This window comes from Culex quinquefasciatus, chromosome 2 (genome assembly GCF_015732765.1).
Source record: "Culex quinquefasciatus strain JHB chromosome 2, VPISU_Cqui_1.0_pri_paternal, whole genome shotgun sequence".
NCBI lineage: Eukaryota > Metazoa > Arthropoda > Insecta > Diptera > Culicidae > Culex > Culex quinquefasciatus.
Window position 1 is genome coordinate 157,337,217 of NC_051862.1, and position 16,450 is coordinate 157,353,666.

The 16,450-nt window shown below is 39.6% G+C and overlaps 1 protein-coding gene across 4 annotated transcripts in view; it reads right to left on the reverse strand.

The window, feature by feature from the left end:
* Nucleotides 1-16,450, reverse strand: part of LOC6045655 (hemicentin-2) — a 149,616-nt gene that overhangs the window by 51,010 nt on the left and 82,156 nt on the right. For all 4 annotated transcript variants that reach the window (XM_038254539.1, XM_038254538.1, XM_038254537.1 and 1 more), the window contains exons 3-8: nucleotides 16,136-16,259; nucleotides 15,814-15,928; nucleotides 15,548-15,641; nucleotides 8,523-8,636; nucleotides 5,199-5,402; nucleotides 4,698-4,991 (exon numbers count right to left, since the gene is read on the reverse strand). In XM_038254539.1, the coding sequence (XP_038110467.1) occupies nucleotides 4,698-4,991; nucleotides 5,199-5,402; nucleotides 8,523-8,636; nucleotides 15,548-15,641; nucleotides 15,814-15,928; nucleotides 16,136-16,259 (945 nt within the window). The remainder of the gene's footprint in view (nucleotides 1-4,697; nucleotides 4,992-5,198; nucleotides 5,403-8,522; nucleotides 8,637-15,547; nucleotides 15,642-15,813; nucleotides 15,929-16,135; nucleotides 16,260-16,450) is intronic.

Below are 16,450 nucleotides of genomic sequence, written 5' to 3' on the forward strand. Positions count from 1 at the left end.
TTCTTGTAAAGCGTTTGTTAGTGTGTGTGTGTGTGTGTGTGTTTTTTTTTTTTTTTTTTTTTTTTACAAGGTCGGAATCTGCTACCAGACACCTGAGAATTCATTCCTCAGGTAGTGTGGGGTTGGGAAAACAAAAAGAGTTTTCCTGACCCACTAAACCAGTCCTTGAACGCCGTGCCCTTGTCCCCCCGGGACCACCTTTCGGTATAACTTCGGGGGGAGGCGTTGCATTTTCTGCACTAGTCTACTTACAGGATCCATGCCGGGTGCTAGAACCATTTCCTGTCCTACATACATATGAGTCCATGCGAGGGTTTAACCGCGCCCAAGAATCGCGTTGCTTTTGATCGGCTAGTCATATGCAGCCCTCTCCTTGGACCATCGAGACGTGTACCGATTTGGTAGAGCCAACCGTCATAACGTGCTCTCCTTCACAGCCACACTCGTGGGTTCTCGACTCCTGTGACCATCGAGACGTGTACCGATTTGGTAGAGCCGACCATCATAACGTGCTCTCCTTCACAGCCACACTCGTGGGTTTTCGACTAGGCTCCTAGTCGTTCCTCCTCTGATCGTCTCTCCATTTCCGCTGGAGAGCCGAAGTGATCTGCGTCACCGCTCCGACGACCGCATTCCACTTGGCGATGTCGCTGCACATTCTTCGCACCACATTATCCGGGCTGGTGTCCGCTCCGATAATGGCCAGCATTTCGCTTCGCGCTGCCTCGAAGCGAGGGCAGGCGAACACCACGTGCTCCGGTGTTTCCTCGCAATCGACGCAGTCCGGACAGAGAGGAGACTCTGCATGTCCAAACCTGTGCAGGTACTTCCTGAAGCAGCCATGGCCCGACAGGAACTGTGTGAGGTGGAAGGTGACCTCTCCATGCCTTCTGCTCACCCACGTGGATACGGACGGGATAAGCCGATGCGTCCATCTGCCTTTCTCCGTGGTGTCCCACTCACGTTGCCACCTTGCCAGCGATTCGGCTCTCGCAGCTTCCCGGATACCTCTCGTGCCTCTCCGGGTGTAGCGCACGGTGTCCTCCTCCAGTGTGATGCCGATGGGGATCATTCCGGCTATGACGCCAACTGCTTCCGACGAAATGGTCCTGTACGCGCTTGCAACCCGCATGGCCATCAGTCTCTGCGTTCTGTCGAGCAGCGCTCGATTTCGCTTCGTCCCCAGCGCCGTCCACCATACCGGTCCGCCGTACCTAAGTATGGACGTCGCGACACTTGCCAAGAGGCGGCGCCTACTGCTCCTGGGTCCAGCGTTGTTCGGCATCATCCTCGACAGTGCCATGATCGCCTTAGCCGCCTTCTCGCAGGCGTAATCGACGTGGCTGTTGAAGTTCAGCCGGTCATCCACCATCACCCCGAGGTACTTGAGCGCTCTCTTCGAGTGCACGACGTGTTCTCCAACGTGAATTTGGGCCTGCTGCACCTTCTTGTGGTTACTAACCAGCACCATCTCCGTCTTGTGGTGAGCGATCCGCAGCTTCACCTCGAGCATCCAGTTCTCGATCATTGCGATTGCCTCCATAGCCAGCACTTCGACCTCCTCGACATTTTCGCCGGTTACCGTCAGCACTATGTCGTCTGCAAAGCCCACAATCTCTACGCCGTTGGGTAGTCCCAGTGTCAACACTCCGTCATACATTCCATTCCACAGTGCTGAACCCAGAATGGATCCCTGTGGAACTCCCGCGGTAACAACAACGGTTTTTGTCCATCGGCAGTGTCGTAGACCAGCACGCGGTTCTCGAAGTAGCTCTTCAAGATCATGCACAAATAGTCAGGCACCTTCATTTTGTGCAGCGCTGCTGCTATGGCCGCCCAGCTCGCACTGTTGAACGCGTTCTTGACGTCAATCGTGACTATTGCGCAGCAACGGTTCCCCTGCGTTTTTCCTCCGCGCTTCGTCGGCTTTCTCGACCACTTTCCGGATGGCGTCCACCGTGGATCTCCCTTTACGGAAGCCGAACTGCCTCGCTGCTAAGCCATGCTCGCTCTCCGTGTACTTGGTCAGCCGGTTAAGGATGATCCGTTCCAGAAGCTTTCCGAGGGTGTCCAGCAAACATATAGGCCTATACGATGATGGGTCCCCCGGTGGTTTGCCTGGCTTCGGCAGCAACACGAGCTTTTGAATCTTCCACGGGTCGGGGAAGTGTCCTTCGTCCAGGCATTCCTGCAGGACTGTTCGAAACCTGTCCGGGAATGCTAGAACCGCCGATTTCAGGGCGAAATTCGGGATTCCATCCGGACCGGGAGCTTTCTTCACCTTCAATCTCTTCGCTACTGCCACAAGTTCCTCGTTGGTGATCAGATGACCTTCGGCGTTGCTACCCCTTCGTCGTTGTACGGTGTAGGAGGCCATGTCGTTGGGTCATGTCTTGGGAAGAGCCCTTCCACAATGACCTTCAGCTTGTCGGGACACGTTTCAGCCACCATCGATGGGCCTCTGATCTTCGCCATCGCTACACGATATGCGCTCCCCCAAGGGTTTGCATCAGCGTCTTGGCATAACTCCTTGAAGCAGTTTGTCTTGCTGTGTGTGTGTGTGTGTGTGTGTGTGTGTGTGTGTGTGTGTGTGTGTGTGTGTGTGTGTGTTTTTTTTTTTTTTTTTTTTTACAAGGTCGGAATCTGCTACCAGACACCTGAGAATTCATTCCTCAGGTAGTGTGGGGTTGGGAAAACAAAAGAGTTTTCCGACCCACTAAACCAGTCCTTGAACGCCGTGCCCTTGTCCCCCCGGGACCACCTTTCGGTATAACTTCGGGGGGAGGCGTTGCATTTTCTGCACTAGTCTACTTACAGGATCCATGCCGGGTGCTAGAACCATTTCCTGTCCTACATACATATGAGTCCATGCGAGGGTTTAACCGCGCCCAAGATGTATATATATATATGTGTGTGTGTGTGTGTGTGTGTGTGTGTGTGTGTGTGTGTGTGTGTGTGTGTGTGTGTGTGTGTGTGTGTGTGTGTGTGTGTGTGTGTGTGTGTGTGTGTGTGTGTGTTTTTTTTTTTTTTTTTTTTTTTTACAAGGTCGGAATCTGCTACCAGACACCTGAGAATTCATTCCTCAGGTAGTGTGGGGTTGGGAAAACAAAAAAAGAGTTTTCCCGACCCACTAAACCAGTCCTTGAACGCCGTGCCCTTGTCCCCCCGGGACCACCTTTCGGTATAACTTCGGGGGGAGGCGTTGCATTTTCTGCACTAGTCTACTTACAGGATCCATGCCGGGTGCTAGAACCATTTCCTGTCCTACATACATATGAGTCCATGCGAGGGTTTAACCGCGCCCAAGATGTATATGTGTGTGTGTGTGTGTGTGTGTGTGTGTGTGTGTGTGTGTGTGTGTGTGTGTGTGTTTTTTTTTTTTTTTTTTTTTTTTTACAAGGTCGGAATCTGCTACCAGACACCTGAGAATTCATTCCTCAGGTAGTGTGGGGTTGGGAAAACAAAAAAAGAGTTTTCCCGACCCACTAAACCAGTCCTTGAACGCCGTGCCCTTGTCCCCCCGGGACCACCTTTCGGTATAACTTCGGGGGGAGGCGTTGCATTTTCTGCACTAGTCTACTTACAGGATCCATGCCGGGTGCTAGAACCATTTCCTGTCCTACATACATATGAGTCCATGCGAGGGTTTAACCGCGCCCAAGATGTATATATGTGTGTGTGTGTGTGTGTGTGTGTGTGTGTGTGTGTGTGTGTGTGTGTGTGTGTGTGTGTGTGTGTGTGTGTGTGTGTGTGTGTGTGTGTGTGTGTGTGTGTGTGTGTGTGTGTGTGTGTGTGTGTGTGTGTGTGTGTGTGTGTGTGTGTGTGTGTGTGTGTGTGTGTGTGTGTGTGTGTGTGTGTGTGTGTGTGTGTGTGTGTGTGTGTCAATCCAATACCCGCTAACCGGTAGCGAAATTATGGGAAAGTATAATTTGTATCAGACTTTGTATATGCCGAATGCTGATACAACTTATCTCATTCCCGGTATTAGGTGGTGATAGCCCTCGCGCTGCTTCCAACGACCCATTTCAGAATGGCAGAGATCCGGCCCCGCCTTAACATAGAAGCAAGCACCAGACGGATCCTTGATCTATCTTAAGACTCCCAATCTCTTCAGGCAAATCAGGGATCAGAGCGTATATAATATGAGAAGAATACAACATGTTTTTAACATTCAGATGGCCGACTGGTTAGAGTCCCAGACCATAAATCCAAAGGTGTGAGTTCGAATCCCACCTGATTCAGTTTCGTTTTTGTTCATATTCAAAGTTCCAATTCCTGATTCCAAATTTCAAAGGTACCGACCGGGATTTGATCCCTGAACCTTCTGTTTGTGAGGCAGAAGCCGTAACCATTAAGCCACGGAGCCAGTTACCAACTTGTGAAGCGTTTGTTATTTGCGGCAAAAATAAGAGTAAAAAAAAAACAGTAGCAAAATGTATTTTTTCGCATAAAGATATGAAATTGGGTATTAGAAAAAATACGTCTTTGAAGCAGCTATACACTGAGTTGAAAAAAGCGAACGTTTATAGTAATTTTTAATTTGAAAATGAGTTGAGCCAACAATTGAAATCCAGTGAAATGAAATTACAAGCAAATCGTCGATGGAATCATTCTTCCGGAAAATATTCGTTCCAAGAAATACCCTCAAATGATTGCCCAGCCACCAACGGCAGCACCACCGGGCTAAATCTACTCACACACGACGTTCATCTTCCAGGTCGTTTCCAGGAACAGCCCCTTGACGTCGGGGTTTTCGGCCCGGCAGGTCAGCAGCTTGCCATCGTCCTCGGTGGACGGCGAAAAGCTCAGCGTGGACAGCGTCCGGTTGTGGCTGAGGATGTCATCCTTGGTGCGGCGCATCTGCCGCTTGCCCTTGTACCAGGTGATGATGGCATTTGGGCGCGAGCCGCTGCTCTCGCAGGACACTTCGTACCGCTTGTCGGCCACGACCGAGCCCGGCGGATCAATCACTCGCACCGACAGTGGTTTCACTGGAGGGAAGAAGGTGGGGTTAGGAGCAAGATTAGCACCCGTGATTTTCCGGGGAAGATGATTGGATGGTTACACCGGGCGACAAAACGTTTTCTTTTTTTGAGACTTTGTGAGTTTTAGAAATTCCTTGAAATCATGATCTACAACAACGTTTCCAAATAAAAATTTTTTTTTGTCGCCCAGTGTTTAATTGGCCGCCCACTTACGGTGCATGTCCAGCACGTAGCTCGTTTCCTTCGCCTCGACCAGCCGCGTGTTCATGGTTTGGCAGGTGAAGATGGAGTTCAGGTCGCTGCGCTGGATCGTCGGCCACAGCAGCCGGTTCTCGATGATGTCGCCCGAGGTGTGCTCGTACTGGTCGTCTACGATGACGCCGTTGATGAGCCACCTGACGGAGGGCTGCGGGCGACCTGGCGGTGGGAGAGAGATGAGGATATGGGATTTCGTGCTTGAAGGATTTTTCTTGGTCACGTGGGATGTGTGTGTGTGTGTGTGTGCAACCAACCAAACGGGACCACGCTGTCGCTTCTTACAAATTGAGTTGTTTCCATATATTTTCGATTTCCATTCTATACATGCAAATAACTCGCATAGGCATTTGGTGGGTGTTAGCTCTGCCGAGCTTCGGTGACCCATTTCTACGCAGGCTAGCCATGCGCGAGGTACCTCAGCTTGAACCGACAAGCCCCGCTCTAAAGAACGTTTGCATCAATCGGATACAAACGTTATTCAAAACTTCCGATTTCTTATCTGTGGACAAGAAATCAGCGCGTATTTAGTAAGCAGATGTTTTATATATAAGTTTGTTTTGGATGGATGTCTTGATTGGTGTGAGCGAATGTTAGAATATTAGTGAGAAGATTTTTTTTTGTTTTATAAAAGGAACGTGCTCACCGAATAATGATATCTTCAAGACCAGCTTCATTTGAATTTCTGGAGTTTCCCGTTTTGTTGTTAAACTTGCGAACCGCTGAACCTCCATCGATAAACTTGAAACAGCCAACCGTATCACGATTTGTAGCTGTGATTGATGACGTTACCAATTGGTCCGGAAGTGTAGTGTACCGGATGAAGATCGCCATCTGCTGATAAGTTGCTGCTGCTGGAAAATCCTGACCATGAAGATTTCTCCCGTTGGAATCCGGGAATCAGCTTTGGTTTCTGCAACAGGCTCGAGCTGACACCATTTTTTCGCAGGAAATCACTTCCCCAAGACCGCTTTCCCTTGACCACCAACTTTTCCACCGGATATCACCATAATTTAAATTTTTGGAAGCTTTTTCTTGGTCACGTGGGATCGCTGGAAAATGTTTCGAGAAATCTGGCAATTGGATGACAAGATCTTTGAATAGTAAGCATATCAACTTATGGCAATTAAATTATTCCCATTTGGCAGTTTCCTGAACTTCAAAACTTTTTTTTCAGAAAATCGCGATAACTCGTACTAGTAACAAGCAAACCTCGCAAACACGGCTTGTCTTAAGGTTATTTTTATAAAACTTGAATGAACCTCGCTAATTCACCCTGGAGCTTGCTGGGGGAGTCTGTCCCGAGTCAGGGAAACTGTTTCCTAAAACGAAAAAAAAAATCAACAGGAATGATTGATTGAAACGAAACAGAGTTTCTTTTTCTTTTTTTTTTTAGTTTATGCCAAATATATAATGATTTCATTTGAGGCATTCCTTAGTAGATCGAATATGAAGCTTATTTCCGTAAGTGCCTCGTCAAATTAAATAAAAATTGGTGAGAATACATTAACATGATCAAAAATCTTAACCAAATAATCATAGAATTTAGACAAACATTTAGAATTACGATATTGAATTTAAATAAAATAACACTTTAAATGGTTCATATGGTTCCTGTTTACTTTCTTTGATTTTTTTTCCATCTTAAGTTTCTTTTTTTTAACACGTTTCTTTAGTTTTGTTACAATGTACATCTTAGAATGTATAATAGGGTGGTGTCTTACTAAAGAAAGGTAAAAGATTTGCTTTTGGGTCTGGATAAAGAACTCGAAAAAAAATATTTGGAAACATCTCCAAAAATTCTCTAAGGATCGATATTCGACACTAGATCGATTGGAAGGACTGGACCTTATCTATCTCCAATCTCCGATTTTTTTTATTTGGCTCAAACTTTGTGCCATAGAAGCAATTTTGACAGTTGTCCATACATTAAAAAAAAAACTGTTTCTTTTAAAGTAGTTTTAAGATCGATTTAATATCTTTGGCAAAGTTATAAGTTGTATCTGTGAGTTGTAATGCTCAAAAATCCGTACTTTCAATTTTTGTTTTTTTTATGTGTGTTAGGGGACAAAATCCCGCAACTTTTGAGCTAAAAACGATGCCTTATAGTCAATTTAAAAAAAATATTGGAAAAATACATTTTTAACGGTTTTAAAGAAAAATCAAAACCTGTGAAGCTTCACTTAAAATTTGATCTCTACAAAAAATTACAGTTTTTAGAATTAAAACATAATGCCCGTGCTAAAAATATTTCAATACTAAAAGTTCCAAAAATTTCAAAAAAAATGCGTCTAAGAAGAGGTGAAGAAAGGACCTTTGGTTGCTGATAATAGTAAAACATAATGGAAAATTGAAGTCAAGGTGCAAGTCTCACCTTGACTTCAATTTTCCATTATGTTGTGTCCAATTGGAAATGTTGAAACATGTGTGGAATTTTCTAATTCATCCGTTAATTCGTTTAAATTTTGGAATCAAAATTAATTTTTCGAAATGGATCAAGTTTTTAAAATTGAAAAAATAAACAATATAATTTTTTAAATTGAAGTTTCAAAATTCGATGAAAAATCGTAAAAGTAATTCAGAACAGTTCTCATCAATACCTAACGCTTAGCCGAAGAAACAAAATTGATCAGTAAATTCCTTCCAAAGATATTAATTTTCGAATATTTAGGTTCCATTTTTGTTGGACAGCTGCCAAAATTAGACTTGCATGGGTGATCAATAGGGTGCCCAGAATATGGGACTTTTTCTCAAAATATCGCTCGCCAAGCTGACTATCGTTCTTTGAGCTATTTTAGAACTCTGGGCCAAATATGAGCAAAATCAGTCATCATTTACCCTTTGATACTCGCAGGTGAAGTTTGTATTTTTTATATATTAATTATTAATGTTATACTTTTTTACACAGAAAAAAATATGGTAATATTTATCAGAAAATGGTGACAGATTTTGTGTCACAAAAATGTGTAATATTACATCAGGAATTGGTGAATTTTCATCAGTTTCTGGTGAATATTCATCAGTTTCACACTTTTACACTTTTTTTTGTGATATTCAAAAAATAGGTAATATTTAACCAACCAAAATTTCAACATTCCAAAATTCAACTTTTTTTTTGTCTGTAGCCTGTAACAAAACGCTTTTCGATAAAAACTGTAATGAACTCCTTTTCATTTGGCCCATAAATGCTTACAAAATCCAATGAAAGCCACTGCCAGATGTGACCAGCGACATTTCCCTCCTCCACAATGGCGGCTACGGGTTGGAACTATTGATTCTTACCTCCGGAGACACGACAGGTAATTACGACGTCATCGCCTTCCTCCTTGGGTCCGAGCTTGGTTCCGTTCATCAGCCGTCCCCAGCGGTCCAGAACCACCGGTTGCTCCGGCAGCACTGTAAATAATTAACGACCAGATTAAACATTCAGCTTTTGCATGCTCGCTGCTGGAGTCGGGCTCCCGAGGGGGTGGGGGTGTTGCATACTTCAATTTTAACGCTCGATCCGAAGCCACTCACAAAGTCGAGCTTTTCAGCTCGAGAGGTATGCCATCACCCTCCTTCAGGTAACAACCTTGTGTTGCTTAATGTGTAGCATCATTTGCTCCGGTGAATTTTCGAAAAGGAGGAAGCTTTTATGCAAAATAATGCTCATTCAGCACGGGGACGGGTTGGCAATTGCAGGTTGATCGAGAACTTGGCCGTCTCGTGTGGCTTCCCGATGGGAAAACGAAACAAAAAAATAGCTCAAGTCTGTTGAAGCGTTAATGCGTGCACTTTTTCATAGAGTTTACCCAGGCTGGGTGGTGATGCGTGTGTGCGTTCGTCAGTTATGAATGAGTTAACACGACACTAGTATTCAGGAGTGGTTTTCAGTAAAAAAAGATTGATACAAAAGTGGTGGATAATTAATTCATAAGCTGCTGCTGTGGATGTGTGGAAATTCAAAGAGGATAATAAAGATTTTTGTCGACTAATAGAAAAATAGTAAAAATTGTTGTTGATAATTAATTATTTCTGGGAGTATTCACCTTCTAGAACATTCGCTGCTCTAAATAAGCTTGATATATCCTCGATAAATATATTTGTGTTCAATAATTTGGTGTAAATAAATTAGCAGTTTGCTTTTCACCACCGTAAACCGGGGTGACATTGAAAGGATTTAAATTTATTGTTGGAATATTTATCAACTGGTAATGTTTTTCTCAAGATTATTATTTTTCAAACATGTACTGGGGTAGGCCACACAAGGTCAATGCACCATTTTTGAAAAAATAGTTACTTTTAAAATTCAAGTTCAAGTTCAAGTTTTCAAGGAAAACTCAATGTTAGTTAAATAAGTTTCTAAGCTTTTTAAAAAAGGCATTTTAATTTTAGGTGAAATTGTTGAAAAGGCAGAATTTTGCATGATATTCGTTAAAACTAGTTTTGTTTATGAAATTATCTATTAATATTGGATTTCAAACTAAATTCAAAGCACGAATCAAAAATTTTCACATTGTTTATGAAAATTGTTCAACTGAAAATGCCCAGAAATCTTTTAAGTTAAAAAAAAAGTTTAACACTTCCCTACCATGGTCAGTATGATTTCATAGCAATATGTACTTTTCCTTTTTTTTCGAAAAAATCTCAAACCTCGAACCCCGGCTATCAAAGTCACCCCGTTTTACGGTTTTTAAAAACGTACCAGTCCAAAATTATGTATTATGTTTACTGAATTTCACATATTTTACTAAAGAGCAATTCCAGCTCAAATCAGGATTTTTTCTGGTACTTTTGTACCCGACCCTCTCCGATTTCAATGAATATTTGTAGACATGATATCTTTGGCCTATATAAGCCATTTTTGTGTATATGGAGCCAATAGTACTCGAGAATAACATTTGAGAAGGGCGTATGGTATTTAAATATTTTAGTATTTTGCAATTTAAAAATTACTGTATCTCGAAGCCGTTGCATCGTATCAAAAAGTGGTCAAAGACAAACTTAAAGGAAATTGGATGGGCTTTCTGTAAAAAATACATTGAAACAAAAATGCACGCCACATCTATGAGATTTTTTGATTTCAATGTCTAAAACTTAAATGATGTCACGATTTTTTTTCGTTCAAAATTTTCTAGGAAATAGCCAAAATGTTACCAAAGACTGACGAAAAATGCAGGATGGTATGTCGCTCCTAAAAAATACAAAAATCATTTACTAAAACTGTTTTTTAAAGTGGTCTAAACGTCAAAATTTTTGAAACCGGTAGTGGGAATCGATTTTCCGACTATTTTACATGAAAGTCTCCATATTGACCATTGTCCTAAGTCCAATCCTTGGGAAGATACAGCGGTTTTAAAAATGAAAATATTGAAAAAAAAACGGTTTTTTTGTGGTTTTTGGCAATTTCTATATGACAAACTTGGTTTTTCAGTCTCGTAAATATTTTTACCGGAAAGCTCGTCCCATTTCCCATAAGTTTGCCTCAAACAGCATTTCAATTGGATGTAAGGGCTTACAGATATAAGCTTAATGACATTGCTTATAACTGAAAATAGAATATTTTTTTCAGTGTGGTAGAAACCAGGATAGTAAATTTGATTACGTAAATATAAAAACGATATAAATCAAAAAGCTGTCAAAGGCAAACTTATGGAAAATTGGACGAGCTTTCCGGTAAAAATATTTACGAGACTGAAAAACCAAGTCTGTCACATAGAAATTGCTAAAACTCACCAAAAAACCCGTTTTTTCAACATTTTCATTTTTAAAACCGCTGTATCTTCTGAAGGATTGGACATGGTACAATGGACAATATGGAGACTTTTAAGTAAAATTGTCTGGAAAATCGAATCTTACTACCGGGTTTCAAAAATTTTGACGTTTAGACCACTTTTCAAAAAAACAGTTTTAGTACATGATTTTTGTATTTTTTTAGGAGCGACATACCATCCTGCATTTTTCGTCAGTCTTTTGGTAACATTTTTGGCTATTTCCTCGAAAATTTTGAACGAAAAAATCATGACATCACCTTTATATTAAAGTTTTAGACTTAAAATCAAAAATCTCATAGATGTGGTGGGCATTTTTGTTTCAGTGTATTTTTCAGAAAGCCCGTCCAATTTCCTATAAGTTTGTCTTTGACCATTTTTTGATACGATGAAACGGCTTCGAGATACAGTAATTTTTAAATTACAAAATACAAAAATAATCAAATACCTTAAGCTCTTCTCAAATGTTATTTTCGAGAACTATTGGCTCCATATAAACAAAAATGGCTTATATAAGCCTAGGATAACATGTCTACAAAGTTTCATTGAAATCGGAGAGGGTCGGGTACAAAAGTACCAGGAATTGCTCTAAAATATCACTTCATGAATAAATCCCGTTTATGGTAGGAACCATTTTCTTGGGTGTTTAAACAAAAACGCCAGATTTGCCCTGAGCTCTGAACACTAATTGTATTTTTCTTCAAGACCAAACAAAATTTTACAGTTTTTTGGTACAGAAGGACTCGTTGCGAAACAATCCCGAGCATTTTTTAAATGAATCTTTCATAAATAATTCGAACACCAATCAAAAGAAGAGTTTGTTTTCAAAACGCACCAATTTTTTCAGGTAATTTGGAGGAAGTATTTTGTTGCTCTGGTTGCAATAGTCTTGCTCGGAATATTCAAATAAAGTTCTAAAAAAAAGTAGAGTCAACAGAAATGATGCAGCATGCCAACTGACAAATCATCACAAAAGTGTGCTCTACTTTAAAACGGCGGGATTCTCCAAAAATAATTGTTTTTTTCGATTCCAAAATTGATTCTGCATCTAAAAATGATTTTTTAAATGTGACATTTTTTTCGTTATTTACAAATGTTTTTTTTTCAAATATTTATAACTTTGGTACGAGATTAGAACGTATAGACAATATTTCATACAATTTAACAAAATAAATCTATAAACCAGTAAAATTTAAAAAGTGAAAAAAAACAAAAACTCAGAAACAATCCTATTTTAAAGCTGATTTTTACTTGAGCTTTTGGATTATTTTTATTTGAATTTTTGCTGGTTTTAGAATTAGTTGCGGACTGTAAAAATAAAAAGTATTTTTAAATACTTTAATACTTAAGAATTAAGGATTTTTTTTTCTAAAAGAGTGTTTACAAATATTTTATAAAGTATGGTTTGATTCAAAATAACCAAAATGTCAATAAGTTTCACTTGAAACGTAGAAAAGTTTGCTTCGAAAGAGCAAAAACTTTAAAGTGCTTTTTGATTTTAAATGTATTGAAATCAGTCCAAGTTCATTGAATATATTTCCAAGTTCATTGAATTTTCTAGGAAATACTAAAACACTGCTTTCTGATTTTTTTACCCTTTTTTAACAATTGACGTTAACCTTGGAAAATATTTCAGTTGGGTTTTTGGATGATTCATTAATAACCCTTTTTATTGGCAATTTACTGAGTAATTGGATAAATGCAATCGAATATATGCTTAAAATGTTTGCTATACTTTTAATGACTATACCTATATTAAATAAAAAGTCAGTTTTTATCTTTATAGTTTTAATATTTATCTTTATCTTTCTTCTCTCAACATAAATAAGGGTAGACCGAATAGAGTATTACCAAAAATAGAAATGATTCGTTTAAAATGTACAATTTTAAAAATTAAACTACTTAAATTTCTTTCATTACTCAATGATTACTTTAACTACCCATTAATTACTTGTAATTTTTTCAATCACCATACTTTACTGAATAATCAATGAATTACTAAATCACCACCTTAATTCAAAGTAATTAATTATTATTTGGCAGTCTGAGGCTTTGCTGGAAACCCTTGAATTTTATATCAATCATTTTCTTTTAAACCGGTATTTCGTGCAGGAGCGAAGATTGACAAGTTGTCTTTCGAATTTTTCTCTAAGTGGGAATCAAAATAAGGTTTTTTTTTCCAAACAATCCAATTGCTGGCTGTGCTGTATGATTTTTCCTGTCAAATTAAAAACCTTATGCAAATTAGTTTCTGATAAAGATACTCCTGTTTTGAAAATAAAAGCAAACATCATCTGTTTGACAAATGAAACTTCTGATTTTGGTAAGGTTCAATCGAAATTTGGTTGTCAACATTAAAATTGATTAAAGATTAACGACCTTGCAAAAACTTAGAAAACCTTGAATTTTGTCACAGTCTTTTTAACTTTTTTCAACTTTGAAGCTGGCCACATTTTTTCAATAAGCTTTTTTTGGAAAAATAAACATTCGATTGTGGATGCCAATGATTTAAACTCTGTAAATTAATGCAAGATCCTTTTGCAGAAATTTATTAGAGTTTCGATCGTTCGTACACACTTAGATTTGTTTACCGAATTCGGTAATTTAACATCGGTAAAGTTTAGATCGGTAAACCACCTGTCAAAATGAAGAAAAGAATTACCGAAAATCGATAGTACCGTAAAACGGGGTGACTTTGATAGCCGGGGTGACTTTGATAACCGGGGTGACTTTGATAGGTTTGCGATTTTTCCGCAAAATGAAGAGTACAATTAAAATACGTAAGGAATGGTTTAGAAACATAATGACCGTGGTAGAGAAGTGTTCAAAGTACCTCAAGAAGAACTTTTCATAAAATTTTGACAAGTTTAAAAAGTTAGTTAACTATAGTTAAGAAAATGTTCATGAAAGTCATTATTTTAAACTTCTCAAATTGTCATGATTTTATCAACGAACATGATTTTTAATCGGAAAACGGAATGCATTTTCGGATTCTTTGGACAATTTTCCACTAGGAGAAGGTTAAAAAAGTTTGTAAATAATAAATAATATGTGTTTTTGAAACACAATTAAAAAAATTCTTCAAATTTATAGGCAATTTTAGTTGAACAAATTTCATGTAAAATGTGAAAACTTGTGATTCGTGCTTTGAATTCAGTATAAAATGCAATATAAGTCGAAAATTTTATAAACAAAACTAGTTTTAACAAATTTTAGGCAAAATTCCGACTTTTTAACAATTTTACCTACACCCAAAATTCCGAGTCGAGAGAATTGTTCCCTCAAAATTTATTGAGGGCTCAGAGCCAAAATCGAGAGAATAATTCTATCAACACACACCACCATAACAAATGAGTTCATTCGTTTATTGATACAATAAATCTCCAACAAGTGTCATACATTGACATCTGACCACTCCTTAGCCACCAAGCTGTGGTAGCCGAGGTAGTAAAGTCCTTGGGTTAGTATGTCAAAGGTCTACGGTTCGATACCCGTAGTCGACACTTTTGTTTTTTTGACGGATGAACTTTTTTTTGCAAATGAACCTCGAGAGGAAAATTCTTTCGCCCATCTCGAGCTGTGTTCTCTGTGTCCGTAAATGGTACCACTATTCTTTCGTCTCGAGGCCATTATTCTCTCGAACAACCGCTGCCCAGTTTTGGGTGTAAAATTTATATGTATTTTGCTAAAAAGCATATACATTTAGTTAACTAAATATAAACATTGATTTTTTTTTTCATAAAAACTATATCAGCTACTTTAGTGATGATACAATTTGCGTACAAATAAAGTTTGAACATCTTAAATATGATTTTAACATTAAAAACTATGACTATCAAAGTCACCCCGGAATTAGAACTAAGAATTTTGAACGTTTTTTCTAAACATTATTGAAATTTTTTTTTTCCTTAATAGTGCATGGACTTTGTGTAGTCTACCCCAGTACATGTTTTAAAAATAATAATCTTGAGAAAAACCTCAGCTGTTGGAAAACATTCTAAAAACAAATTGAAATCCTATCAAAGTCACCCCGGTTTACGGTACCCTGAACAATAATAAACTTCATCACCGAATTTCGGCAAGATTTTACAAAAATTGGTAGATTTCAGTTTAGCGAACTGTTCAGTAGTTGAAAAATCGGTCAAATTAACCGAAATTGGTAACAAAGTGAGTGTAAACTTAAAAACAATGGTTTATTTTCGCTATAGCGGAAAAGTCTGATGTCTAACTTAACTTAAAATTAATTAAATCTTAATTTGTCTCATGTGATCAAATGAAATTAGTTGATATATTTTTAATAATATTGTTCAAATAAATACCTGATATTTAAAATGTAAACGTTTATTTTAAAATTATGAAAAATAAAATACAGTTTTCAGGTTTTCGCAACAACTGTCGAATTTCAATTTTCTTTAACTTCAAAATCAACAACCGAGAAATTAAATATCATCAGTCGTGCAGGATCCCAGAAAATTATAACTTAAATAAAATTGAATGTGCTGTCTGAGTGAAAATCTTCGATGAAATAATGTAAACATTTCTCCAATAACTTACCTATAACAGTCAGGTTGTAGCGATACGTTTGCGTTTGAATGGTACGAAAATCTATTCTACAGCGATATAAACCTTGGTCGTGCCGTTTCAGGTCCTGTAAAGAAATGTCAAGAGAGGAATGCACCAATTTAAAACAAGTGAAATCAATTGATTTGACAAACTTTCCCACCATAAATTCATCTCTTGGCTAATGTCCCTTAAGCTGAAATCCCCCCAGCGGGGAAGCAACAACAAAAACAGCAACCTTCAACTCGTTACGTTCTTACCTTTATCAGCAACGATGCAGGTGATTTATCAATATTGAACTTGGCACGTGATCCAAATACCTCCGGCGCTGACCAGTGTGCCGGCTGGCGGGCCATCCTGTCACGTACGTCGAAGCTGTACCGACGACATCGACGGCACGGCCAGGTCCGGTTTGGTCCGATTTCCGATGAAGCGGTGTCCCCACGGGGTTGACAAAGTTTGGTAGTTGGGAAGATAGAGCAGAGCAAGAGTGAAGACTTTAAGTTTGAGGACGTTTTTAGCAATCGGCAGATGCAGTTTTGAAAACTGAAGCCATCTTCGAAACCAATTCAAGTTACGTACCTGTACAGTGGAATTCCGGCGCCATCCTTGAACCAGAGCACCATGCTCACCTCGGTCAGCGGCACCGTAATTGGGCATTGTAACTCGATGCTACGCCCCTCGACGCCCTCAACGTTGTAGGGTTCTGGAAAAAAACACAGAAATGGAACGAGGTCAGTGTCTGTTTTGAAATTAACCTTTGGATTTGAGAGCCCAAAGTTTGGCCGGTTCAACGAAATCGATGGGGCTTCTCGGACGATCTGGCCCGGACATGGCCCTGGAACGGGCCCAGGGACCAGAGCAGATTGCTAGGCGTTTTTGTTTTTGCCAAAGTTA